The sequence below is a fragment of the Pseudopodoces humilis genome, chromosome 4 (assembly GCF_049639895.1).
Source record: "Pseudopodoces humilis isolate 2021_Gansu_Grassland_sample_001 chromosome 4, ASM4963989v1, whole genome shotgun sequence".
Lineage (NCBI taxonomy): Eukaryota > Metazoa > Chordata > Aves > Passeriformes > Paridae > Pseudopodoces > Pseudopodoces humilis.
The window spans coordinates 66511587-66523752 of record NC_142203.1 but is presented as its reverse complement, the minus strand read 5'-3'; the positions used below and the strand labels follow the sequence as shown (position 1 = coordinate 66523752).

Here is a 12166-nt window from a genome sequence, read left to right as displayed (position 1 = left end):
GAGGAAAAACGGGTAGCAGCTCTAAACATAGTGAAAATCAGCTTACTGTGCAGAAGTAGCAAGATAAGCAGTATTTTGAGGGGTTTAGCAACAGACAGGAGGGAAAATGGAGCCTTAGGTCTAAAGTGGCAGTACAGAATGGATGTCCATTTGGCCATCAGAAATCAAGAAGATCCATTAAGTACCTGTATTCTCTAAGTTTACTAGTCAACAGAAACTGGAGCATGCTACTAAAAATCTAGGTAGATTATGTCTAGCTGACATAATCAGCTCAGATACCCAAACCAGGTTGTAGAATAAATAGAGTGTGCTGATTTGGAATGGACCCATCAGGATTGTGGAGTCCATTTCCCAACCCTGCACAGCACCACCCTAAGGGTCACACACCATGTACCTGAGAGCATTGTCCAAATGCTTCTTGACCTCTGTCAGGCTGGTGCTGTGACCACTGTTCCAGTGGCCAACCATCCTCTGGATGAGGACTCTTTTCCTGATATTCAGCCTAAATCTCCCCTGATACAACTCCAGGCCATTTCCTTGGGTCCTGTCAGTGTCACCCTGGAGCAGAGGTCAGTGCCTGCCCCTCCTCTTCCCCTCACAAGGAAGCTGTACCTGCAGTGAGGTCTCCCCTCAGTCTCCTCTTCTCCAGGCTGGACAGACCAAATGCCCTCAGCCACTCCTCACACAGCTTTCCCCCTCCAGACCCTTCACCTCTTTTGAATGTTCTCTAATGGCTTAATGTGCAGAATTTACATACCTTCCACTAAGGAAGTCGTATATCTATGGCATTAAATGTTGAAATCTAAGGGACTATTCCTGTTCCTGTCTAGAACCAAGGAGTTCAGATGTGTCCTTGGTCTTTGGGTGGACTGTGGTCTTCACAGACCACAGTGTCAACACAGTATTGAGGATTGTCCAGCTCGTCAACACAATAGCTGAATAAACTTTGCTTGCAGAGTTAGCATTCTCCCTGTATCTTACAGCCTGCTTACTACTGAAATATACTTACCATGTAAAAGTTCATGTTAGATTATCCAAGCAATTTTACTTTGAACCTCTTGATTTCCCCTTTTTCCTAGCTGACTGTGATACAGTTTTGTAGCAGATATCCCAAAACTTGAAAGGCTTTATGTAGGCTGCTATTTGACCTTTGTAAGTAACTAAAGTCTGTTGATTAAGTAGTTCTTCAGTCTTAAAAATTTGTTAGAAGCGGTCTTTTTCATATGTCTCATGCTGATTATCAGTTTCCTGTTTATGTAGGTTTTTATATTTAAGGGTAAGGAAAAATTGAGGATCCTTGGATAACCATTTAAGAAGTGTGGTCATTTTTAAGTCTGTGTTTTGATACCTCATGGATTTTTTTGAAGGGAAGAGCTCCCATGTGTCCAGCACTAATCAGTAGTTTGTTAGATATGTTTTAGTTTTAGTGAAATTATTGAGTAATTTCAAGATGAGAACAGTCATCTGAGTTCTGTGTAGCTCAGATCTTTAGAACTTTGAGAAAAGACAGAACAATGGGAGATGGCCACTTCAAACAGAATAGATTTAACATCTTTATTTTTAGAAAGTCCCTTGTGTTTTTTCCTGTGTTAAGATAAACATAGTTTCATTTATACAAATATGCACAATTAATTCTTGGCTTTACTTTCTTCTGTCTTACTGAGAGTGATTGTTTGCATGTGGTGCAGTTACTGCTACATCCTTTGCTATCTGAAAATAAAGATAAATCTTCAGTTGCTTTACTGATGATGTGTGAGATGATAAACAATGGACAGTAGCTGGACTTATTGCCAGTGCTCTGGCTGTATGTTACTAATGATTTAGATGTACTTTTTCTTGTTTTGTTCTAATGCCTTGCATGTTGTGAGCTGTTTGCTCATTGCTTTTCCTTTATACTCAATGGAATGAAATTACTTTAGTGAAAACATCAGTAATTTCTTAAAACACCTGATGTACCTGGATGTAATGTTAGCAGGAAATACCACTGTTCCTCAAATGCAAAGATTGATTTATCTCTTTAAGAAGGGCTGAAAAGTTGTATCTGAATGAAAGAATCCTTGTAGCCTTCAGAATGAAGGGAAAGAAGCAGCACCTATGAGCTGTGTGCCTCCCAACACATACAAAACTCCACCATGAGCCTCTGAAATCGCAGTTGGGCCAGCTGTATTCCTTGGTTTGGGTGAGCTGTGTCACGCTCTCTTGATGTCCCTTGCTGACTTTTGCTCTCAGGTTCTTCACTTTCTTGCTCTCACAGAAATGGAAGTCTTGCATTTGAGTTACAAGGTGGCTGCTTTTCTGTGCTTTAACTTCCTCACCTTTTCTGTGCTTTAACTTCCTCACCTTATGGCTACTCTGCATTAAAAGCCTGACTGAAACTGTGAAACTAACCATAGGGGTTTTTTAGAGTAACCCAAACAAAAAACAAAGCAAAAAGCAAACAAAAAACCTCACTCACAAAACCCAACCAAACTGCCACCAAAACAGACAAAAAACACCCAAGAAACTTGCATGCAATAAATACAAACATCTCAGCAAAACAGCAAACTTATTTCCACTTTCATTTCCCTCTTGAGTGTTCTTGGAGCACAGCTCACAACCTGCTGCAAATTCCAGTCATCATTTAAGCGAAGACCACATTAACTTTTTTCTACAACTTCCCTTCCCCCACACCCCCAGTCCCCAGACTTAGAGTCTCAGATGACCATTTTAGTCAGGTCAACTTTCCCCTTCTCTCTTGGTGAAAGACCCTTTCTTTTCACAGCTTTTGGTCCCCTTCTGCCAGGAAGGTTTCCGGGCAGCCTCGCTGGCTGATAGAAGTGCCCTGCTGAGTGACTTGCTGTTCAGTTGCATTATTCTGGGGCTCAGCATGAAAAAATGGTTTGCTTGGATAATAATCACTTCTTTATCTAGGGAAGCTACCCAGTGAATGAATAATTATCAAGGTTTACTGACAATCTGCCATTAGTCTTCTGTTACCATTCCTTGTCCATTCATTCCAACTGCTTCCTGCCTTCCCTGTAGTGCTTTTTATCTCTGATTGAAATGAAATTCATGGTCTGATACAAATACAGTCTCCAGTGTCAAACAGACTTAATGCAATTCACAAGGCCAGTTACTCCATCTAGGCACCATAGCTCAAGAAGCAAGAGGAGGGCAATGGACTGACGATTCTGGTTGTAAAATGTGCACAGGTTACTTGCATTGCTGCAATTTCCACCTTTAAAGAATGGCATGTGTCATCTTGTGAGCTGTGAATGTTTCATCTTATGTAAATATAATTAATGTTATTAGCCATCAGTCACCTAAAACAGGCCACATGGATAGTCAAGTGAAGCTGGAAAAGACTGGGTTGTAGCAATTAGTGGCATTTAGATAATATCACTATGAATACTTTGAAAGCCATTGTCACGCTTTACTTTTCTGAGAACTTATTTAGAGGTCTAGCCCTTACTTGAGGTGAAGTTAATGAACACAGCATCTTTTGGCATGGCCCTTCAGGGCGCTGCCTCGGTCGGGCGCGGTGCAGCAGAGGTCAGCTTGCAATGCCACTGTGCTGCATCTGCGCCAAGGGCAGGCTTTGGGAGTCACAACAACTGGAAGGAGCCTGGGAGGCAGCAGCTGCTGGCATCTGCTGAGCTCTGAATGTCCTGGGAGAAGCTGCTGCAGACTGGAATAAGCTGTTGCTGACAAGGTCAACAACATCCTGCCCATCTGCAAGTGAGATTTCCAATCCCACCACCCAAGCTTGCTGCTGGCAAATACAATCTCTAAATTACAGATGGGAAGGCCAGGAAAGGTGTAAGCTCCTTACCTACATACCACTGGCTCCTTGGTTATAGTGTTTTCAGATAAGCCATTCCTTTGAGAAAAACTGTCATCTGTTGTTTTAACTTCAAGGAATGTTTTGTTTTGTGAATGCATTCAGTACAATAAGATTGTTCTTGTTTTTAAAACTCTCTTGGGAAGTCCAGCACATGTGGACTTTTGTGGATGGCCTTGTGATGCAGTGGTGTTCAGTGTCTTTGCCATGCATTTGTGACGCCAGTCTTTAAGTATTCCTTTCCTTTTCAGACACTGAGTTGCTGAGTTTGAAATTATCAGGAATTTCAATTTGCTACTCAGCTTCCCTGTAGTTCTGATTTCAGTGGAGATAACATAACTCTGTCTCCAGTAGGTTTGCAACAATGCAAGGTCACTTAAATCATCTCCTGTAGGCTGCATGCCAAAGATAAAGAAACAAAGTTGTTGCCAGTTAATGTTTGTTCAGGTATTTGCTCATAGAAAAAGTTGTACAAGTGCTAAGTAGAACTATCACCTCTTGTTATTCATTATTTCTTGCATGACATGTGCTGGTAATCTCAGACAATTGAGGCTTAATATCCTGATATGGTGGTGATGAAAACAAGAATAGGTATCTTTTTTGAACACGTTTTGATTCCTCAGCTTCACTTCTGGAAAGGAAATTGTTCACTTTGTGGCAGAGAAAACCATTTTTTAAACAGGAGGGAAAGCCTTAACTCTGTAGGAAAACAGGCCTTGAGATTAAGGTTTCTCTTTGGATTCAAAATCTATCAACTCGTCAACTTGATATGTGTGATCCCAAACATGAAGGATTTTTACTGAATGGTTTCAGCCCTACAACTGAGATAAGTACTGTACTAGTATCTTGCAATTATTAAATTGGAAATAAATTGTGCACAGAGAGAGCTTACAGGAAACTCAACAGCAGCCAGTGCAGCTGCTGTTGGTAAGTGCTGCTGAAGTTTGTGATGGAGCCATGGTTTTGAGAAGTCATCCTGATGGTGGTGTGAGCACTCTGTATTGGCTTGAGTATTGCCTTTTTTAATCACTAGTCATAAATCAATCAGTGGTGTAGATCAAGTCAATCAAGTTCTCAGTCTCACTTCATTAATACCGACCACGCAGTGGCTTGTGCAGGAGTGGCTTTCCATCCTGAGCTTGTGAGCTCTGTGCTGCCAGCTCCTTTCTCAGGTTCATGAGCGTTTCAGTATGAAAAACTGAACTGTTACCAGGGAGGTGCTTCTGAGTGAGGTCCTACAGCTCACTTTTTCCATCTGAAAACTGAAAATCAAGAATAAAAATCATGCTTGAGAGGGATGTTCAATGCCACCTGATGTTTGGATTTTAGCATTCCATCCTTTCAGCTGTCAGTTTAAGATTTATTAGGGATGACAGATTTTCTGATTCCCTGCACATTAATAGGAAAATGTTAACTATTTTTAGACATGACTGAAAAGCACCTGTTTTATCCAAAAATTTGTACATCTTGAGCTTTGTTCTGATTACTTTGTCTCTGCATATGTAATATTCATTATTGCTACCTATACTGAACGCTATACACCTTTAAAAGAACCCAAACAAACAACATACTAACTCTTACCCCTCCCCCAAACCTGAAGAAGTACTGAGTGGAGCACTGGCTGTGGTCTGTGAAGCTGAAATACATTTCATCAGTTTTGCATGTGTTCACAAGCCATTGTTATTGCAAAATGTTAATTGTTTAAAGGAAGGCTGTTGATAACTGTTTGGCATGTGGCCTACAGAAGTGGGGGGTGTGTGTAGGGTGAGGGTGGAGGTGAAGAGAACTCATATGTGCAGTCTTTTCAAGGATTAGATTCTTCCAAATTCATTACACAGATGTGTTTATTCTGAAATGCTCAGGTTTGCGATACATACTCAGTTGACTAACTTGTTCATTTGCATCAGCCTTAACACAAAACAAAAAACATCTCCAAACAAAACAAAAGACCCTAGCTTTGTTGGTGATGAGAAGTACCTGCTTAGCTGTGGTTTTGTTGCTCTTCTGCTATGATAAAGGTTTTCCTGAAGACTGTGCTGCTATTTGGTGCCAACCTTGAGTTTGAAGTGCTCTGCATTTCAAACTCAATGTTATATGTGGAGACCTCTCTGACACTCTTTTATGTTACCTTGATGAGTGGTACAACAGAACTGAAGCTTCCCAAGGGCTGTGTGGTGGATGGTGCCATGCTATTTGGATGAGATCTGAGAGCAAGGCAAGTTAGAAGTCTTTAGATGGAGGGGACAGGATGTGGCACACAGCTGAACAAGGGACCTTACAGAAATGTCTGGGCAGCTTGGAAAAGTGGAGTGGGATATGGTTTGGGGACTGCAGTGGAGGAAGCTTGATGCAGTAGGTTTATGAAGTTAAGGTCTCCAGCTCTGCTGGTCATCCTGTACTCCTGGCAAAAGAGAGCATCTCCATGTGTTTTCCAGTAGACAAGTGCTGGTGCTGCATGATGGGTGTCAGTTCAAGGTGGCTTTTACAAAGAACAGTAACAGGGAGTACCCATGAAGTATCCCAGAAGTTACCTCCCAGGTCTTTGGTGTATGCTTGATGGTGTGTGACTTGTGGGGTCAAAACCAGGCTACTCTTACAAGAGATTCCAAAAATGTAATGTAATGCAGCAGTCACTGCCTCTGTTCAGAAATTTGGGTTTTCTGATCTGCTATGGGGAGCAGTGTCTGTGCAATGTTTGATAGCATGAGGCACTTTGAGAGCCCTTCTGACTTAAATACCTCATACTTTCTTGTCAAATCCTGGGTACAGAGTATTTCTGGTTGTCATATGTGTTCCCTGCCTTTCAATGTTTTTCTTTCCCTGAAGAACATGGACAGTAGGGCTACAATTCCATATTGAAATGGGTTTTTGAGAGTCCATTGTGTGCCATTTATTTTATTAGCTGTACCTTTAACTTTTGGAATGCATTGTATAGTGCTGGTCTTTGAGCACAATGGGGAAGCAAAAAAACAGTTTGATCCTATCAGAGGAATATTTGAACAACAATTGATGCCTGCATACTTGTTTCTTCTATGTGAACAGATTTATACATAATTTTATTTCAAAAATAAAACAAGCTCTGTAAATAGATTATTGTAGCTTGCATAAAATTGACATTTCATCTACAGTTATGATGATGACACATTATTGATGCCTTAGAATGGAATCTTTATTGCTTTAATGAAAGGATGAATGACTTTATGTGAGCAATAGAGTGTGATGGCTTTTAAACAACTTGGGTAGGACACAGGTATTTTAGTTTATAAATAAGCATAATTTTGCTGTGCAATGATGAAGAGAAACTGCATGTATTCTTTTGTTTTTCAGGAACAAAGCAAAGTTTCAGGTACAGTAGGTAATAGATGTTAAACATGCAATTACAAGAACTAATATAAGAGGATTTAGATGTTTGACAATCTCTAAAATTACTCATTCCTTTAACATCTCTGAGTCACAATGCTTGCAAGAAGAAACACTACTTAGATACAGAGCTGAAAACAGGAATCTAAAATGACTGCCAAATACAGATCTAGCCTAACCAGCCTCTACCACGTTCCTCTAAGCAGGAAGAGGAATTAATTCTCCAGTTCTGTGAGAAAAATAAAAACATGTACACTGATAACCTTTCTTTGACACTGAGACACATCTGATTCAACTGAGTGTTTTCAGGGTCGTTTAATGGCTTGTCCAAGTTCAGTTCTATTTATTTCTCAAGTATGGGGGAATCTTTTTAGCTGTACAGATAAGTAAGCAGCAGTTTTTAATTGAGGCGTCATTAAGTCTTTCCTTAATTGTGTTTGTGTGTGAGCGTTCATTTTAGGATACCAGAAAGTCAGAAAACAATATGGTTGAAAACTACAGTAAAGATGAGTTAAAGAATTTATTCTTTAAAACAGGTTAAAAGAGTGATTCCACATGTCATAAAATGTTTTACTGTTAGCGTGAACATTACTCTGCATCATCAGAATTGCTTTCTGAATACTCCAGGGTTCTCAATTCAATATCCGAGTATTTCCTCAGGGCAGTTTCCATGCTACGTCAATACTGAGGGATAATCTGGGACACAACTGTATTCTTACCTATTTGGTTTGGGATTTTTATGATGGTGTAATTACAGATGTATACAGTTACCACAGCAGCTTCTCAAAGGGGAGACTGACACTTCATCTCAGATATTTCTTAAATATGGGAGATAGTATTTGTGTGCTTACTTGCTTGTACCAGAACACTGAATATTGGATTATATGTCAATAACGTTTCAATTTAATAGCTGACTATTGAAGGAATATTCATGAAACTTCTTGAAGATATAGCCATTTTTGTACTCTATAGCTGAATGTTCTTCTGAAAGCTGCTCTGCCGAGGATTTTCAGTAGGCCTTAATCTTAACATCTTCCTGTAGTTTATTCTATTTCATGCTTTGAAAGTAAATTGGTGATTTCAGGTCAGGAAAAAATCTTAATTTAGGCGTTGTGTTTTTTCTTCAAAGTATAGGTTAGTATTGGATTGGATCTGTGTGTTTGGTGTGTGTAGACTAAGGTTGATTCATCAAATAGCCTGTATTTAAATATCTTATATGACTGAATAATAAAAAAGCTCAGAAACAGGTCAAACTCCAAAACAAAAGACGTACTGTAAAATAAAGAGTGTTAACTTTAAAGTTTTTTATTTACAAGTGAGTTACATTTTTTTTAACATCTGCTTTTAATAATACGCTGCCTTTAAAGCATGAAATTCCCCAAATACAGAATGGGCAATGAGTCTCATTTTGGGTGGAGCCTGCTGCTTGGCTGACCACTCATTGCATTGTCATGGAGTCTAAATATTGCTTAGAGAAACAATTTTTTTTTTTTCTGATGTAATTAGTGCTCTAGAGTCTATAGAAATTTACTGCAGTGCCATAAGGGTAAAGACTATAACCTGCTGGTTGTGCACTGACCCACCAGTCACTCCACTGCCCTAACAGACTGCAGCTGCTCTCTCTGCATCTCTTCCTTTGGCAGAGCTGCCATTCGTACTCTTGGTTCCAGGTGGTCTTCTTTCAACTCTTGTCTGCTCTCCTGCCAGTACTGCGCTCTCCCTAATGGTTCTTTTAATTTGTTTTATAATAACTTTTAACCTGGAACACTTTCCTCCTGCTCCTCCTGTTTTTCAGGGTGTGAATAGCCTGTGGGGTTATCAGTGTGCACATCATACACTTTTCCCCACGAGCCCAGACAGAGAAATGTCAAAGGTTTTATGTATCTGTAGGAAAAAAGTCTATATAGAGCATCAGGGCAAGGTGTTGTGGGGGAGATGGTGGTGGTTTTTTATTGTTTTTTATTAAGTTGAGTTTCTCAAGGTGTGTATTAACATGAATTCAGTAATTTCAGAAGTTGTGTACAAATCAAATGCTCATGGACAGGCAGTCATGGTGGAGATGAGCTGACTGATATCAAAGAGAAAGCCACAGCTATTGAAGTTAACTCTCCTGAGTGTAGCAGGGTGCTAACACTGGTTCAAATACAGCTTTTAACTGCACCAGATTGTTTTTCCTGGAGACTGAACACTGTTGTTGGTCCAGACTAGAATGTATGTGTGCAACTTTCAACTCCTTTTCCAGAGCTAGTTTTGCTGTAATCACATGGGATACAGAAGGTTAACTGTCCTCTTTTCTTAGGATCTTGCTAGACTCAACTTGGAAATCTTTTAGAGGAAATAGGCCATTGTCCTGATGGTTCAGAGGAGGATGGAGAGTCATCAAGTTGGGAAGTCATGTTCTATGACTGATTCAGCTGCTGAGAGGGAACAAAAAGATTTAGTGGATTAGGTTTGGAAAGATCTGAAAGTAGGATTGTTTTCTTTTCTTCCAGTAGCGCTGTGTGAGTGATTTGTTTGTTTTTTTTTAAAGACCAACATGGGATAAAAAACCCAATAAAGCTAGCTGCAGTCTGCAAAGGGCAGTCTCTTCACCCATTAAGCTCTACTAAATGTGAGCTGGGAAAAGCCTTTAATATGGAAAGTTTTTGGCTGGTTTGGGTTGTTAGGGTGGGGTCTGGATAAGATGAGGCACCTCATTGCTTATCCATGTGATGTATGTTGTAAAGGTCCAATGGGGCCAGTGCAGCTCTGAAATGGAAACCAGGACTAGAAGAATAAAGGAGAATTTTTGAAAATACAGTAAGAAAATGTGCTATTTTTTTCCCGCAACTCATCTACATAGTTTCCAAGTTACAGTTCATCTTTAGTCATCGCTTAGGCCCTGGCTTAAGCCATCAAATCCTTGGGAGCCTCTGCTGCACAGCTTGCAGATTACTTTTATTCGACTTCGTCTGTGCCATTTCTTTGGGTTGGGCCTTTGTTTAAGCTTTCAATGGTGATAAATGTGTGCAGGATCATTCTTGAGAGCCTGTACAGTGAACTGGTACTGAAAATATTTCTTCTTTCATTTCTTTTTACTCAGACAAACGAGTGGAACAAGAATGACGATCGGTTGCTGCAGGCGGTGGAGAATGGAGACCCTGAGAAGGTTGCTTCACTGCTGGGTAAAAAGGGAGCCAGTGCCACCAAACAAGATAGTGAAGGAAAAACTGCGTAAGTCCAACCAAAACCTGTGATTAACTCATAGAAAACCCCAGCCCTAGATGCACGTGCCTCTTCTGTGAATTAAAAACCAGATACTATCCTGAAAATGGTTTCTTATTCTTCTGAAGCACAACACATTCTGCAAGTCTTGATTTATAATTCGTTGTTTAAAATGCCATTTCAAAATCATAAACCCATGGAGGTAACTTGAAGGTTAACAAACTACTGGGTAGACTGGGACCATTTTAAGACAGGGTGTTTTCAAACTTCATGGCTGACTGAAGACTGCACTCTCCAAAAGGTATTAATCTTTGGGGATATTTTTTCCCATGGACGTTACTTTAATAAGACAGAAACTAAGATATATTTTCATCCTAATGGGTTTGACTGAACGAGATTCCTTTTGTTATCTATTTCATATATAGCATTTTCATTTTCTGTTCTTCCTCTTGTTCTCCTGTGAACATTCTGAATTGTGGAAGATAAAAGATTCCACTAAGAAAACTACAGCCAAAAGATTGCTGTCCTTATACTTTCTTCTGTATGGCACAGAAAGATGATTTGGTGGATAAGTGAGACACATGTCCTGTTACAGAACCAAAACCTTGATAAAATTCTGGATAGTTGTAGACAAAGGAGGATTTGGAAGGGCATAGCAAGGCAGTTTTATCTTGGAAAAGGCAGCACAAAGCAGTTTATACCAAACTATAAGTTCTGATAAATTACCTCTGGGTTACATTTATTGAGTCATACTCTGCTTCTTTCTTGGTCTGGTTCAATTTCCTACATTTGCTCTTATTTCTGCTCTGCATCTGAAGAAACTGAGTGATGGATTGGTTCATAATGACCTGCAATTTCTTACTGCAGAAGTCCAAGTCATCAATTTCATCAACCAGGCTTTCTCCTCCATACTTTAATAGGTTTTTAATTTTTAAAAGTTGCTTACATATGTTTTTCTTTTGGCCATTGAACCTTCAAAATTACAGCTATATTTAGTATTTACCATGTTTTTACAACCAATGTAACTTCAGATTTCCATTCTCAATGTCTTCTTAAGCTGCCTTCTGCATACAGTGTATCCAGTGTAGCACCTACTTTGCAAGTTTCATGTATAAATTGATACTATGGATTTTTCTAGGGAACCACCTAGGACTGAATTTATCTGTACCTCTTAACTCCTAAGAATGTAGCTAGGTATTGGTGCAAGGTTTTTTCTGCTTTACATGGTTACCAAAAAAATTTCCTTTGTCATTCTTTATTTGCAGCTGCAAAGAAGTTAGTGAGCATATATTGATATGAATGATGCTGCTACTAATAATGCAGTTGTAAATACTTCTTTCAATTGCTTGGAACAATTGTGAGTTAGTGCTATAAAGATCTCTGCTGCTTCTTGTTCTGTATGCTCATTTAACTGTCATTTACTTTGAATTTTTTTTCTGTGTTGTGGTTTAAAAGGCACAACACCATTTTCTTCTTGAGAGAGAAGAAAGAAAGCAGCATTGCTGTGATGAAGAAATACAGCATGTCAAGTCTCATTTTGTTTCTTGTGCTTTGGAAAATTTAGGAGATCTGGTCAGGTTATTTCTGTCTACTTTTTAAAAGATAGAGACTGACAGGTGTGGAAGCAATGGCACTAACCTGAAGAGACATAGCTACCACAGGTGGCCCAGAAATGTTCTCCAGCATGTCTTACTAATATTGGGCTGTGTCTTGTTTGTGTTTTTATCACTCTGAGTATTTTTTTGGTGTGTACAAAATGGAGTACAACCATCATTTTGGTAT

At 39.5% G+C, this 12166-nt stretch overlaps 1 protein-coding gene across 3 annotated transcripts in view; it reads left to right on the top strand.

Annotated features, from left to right (window-relative positions):
* The window catches only part of RAI14 (retinoic acid induced 14), an 88084-nt gene that overhangs the window by 38245 nt on the left and 37673 nt on the right, over positions 1-12166 (top strand). For all 3 annotated transcript variants that reach the window (XM_014256957.2, XM_014256955.2, XM_014256956.2), the window contains one exon: positions 10263-10393. In XM_014256957.2, the coding sequence (XP_014112432.1) occupies positions 10263-10393 (131 nt within the window). The remainder of the gene's footprint in view (positions 1-10262; positions 10394-12166) is intronic.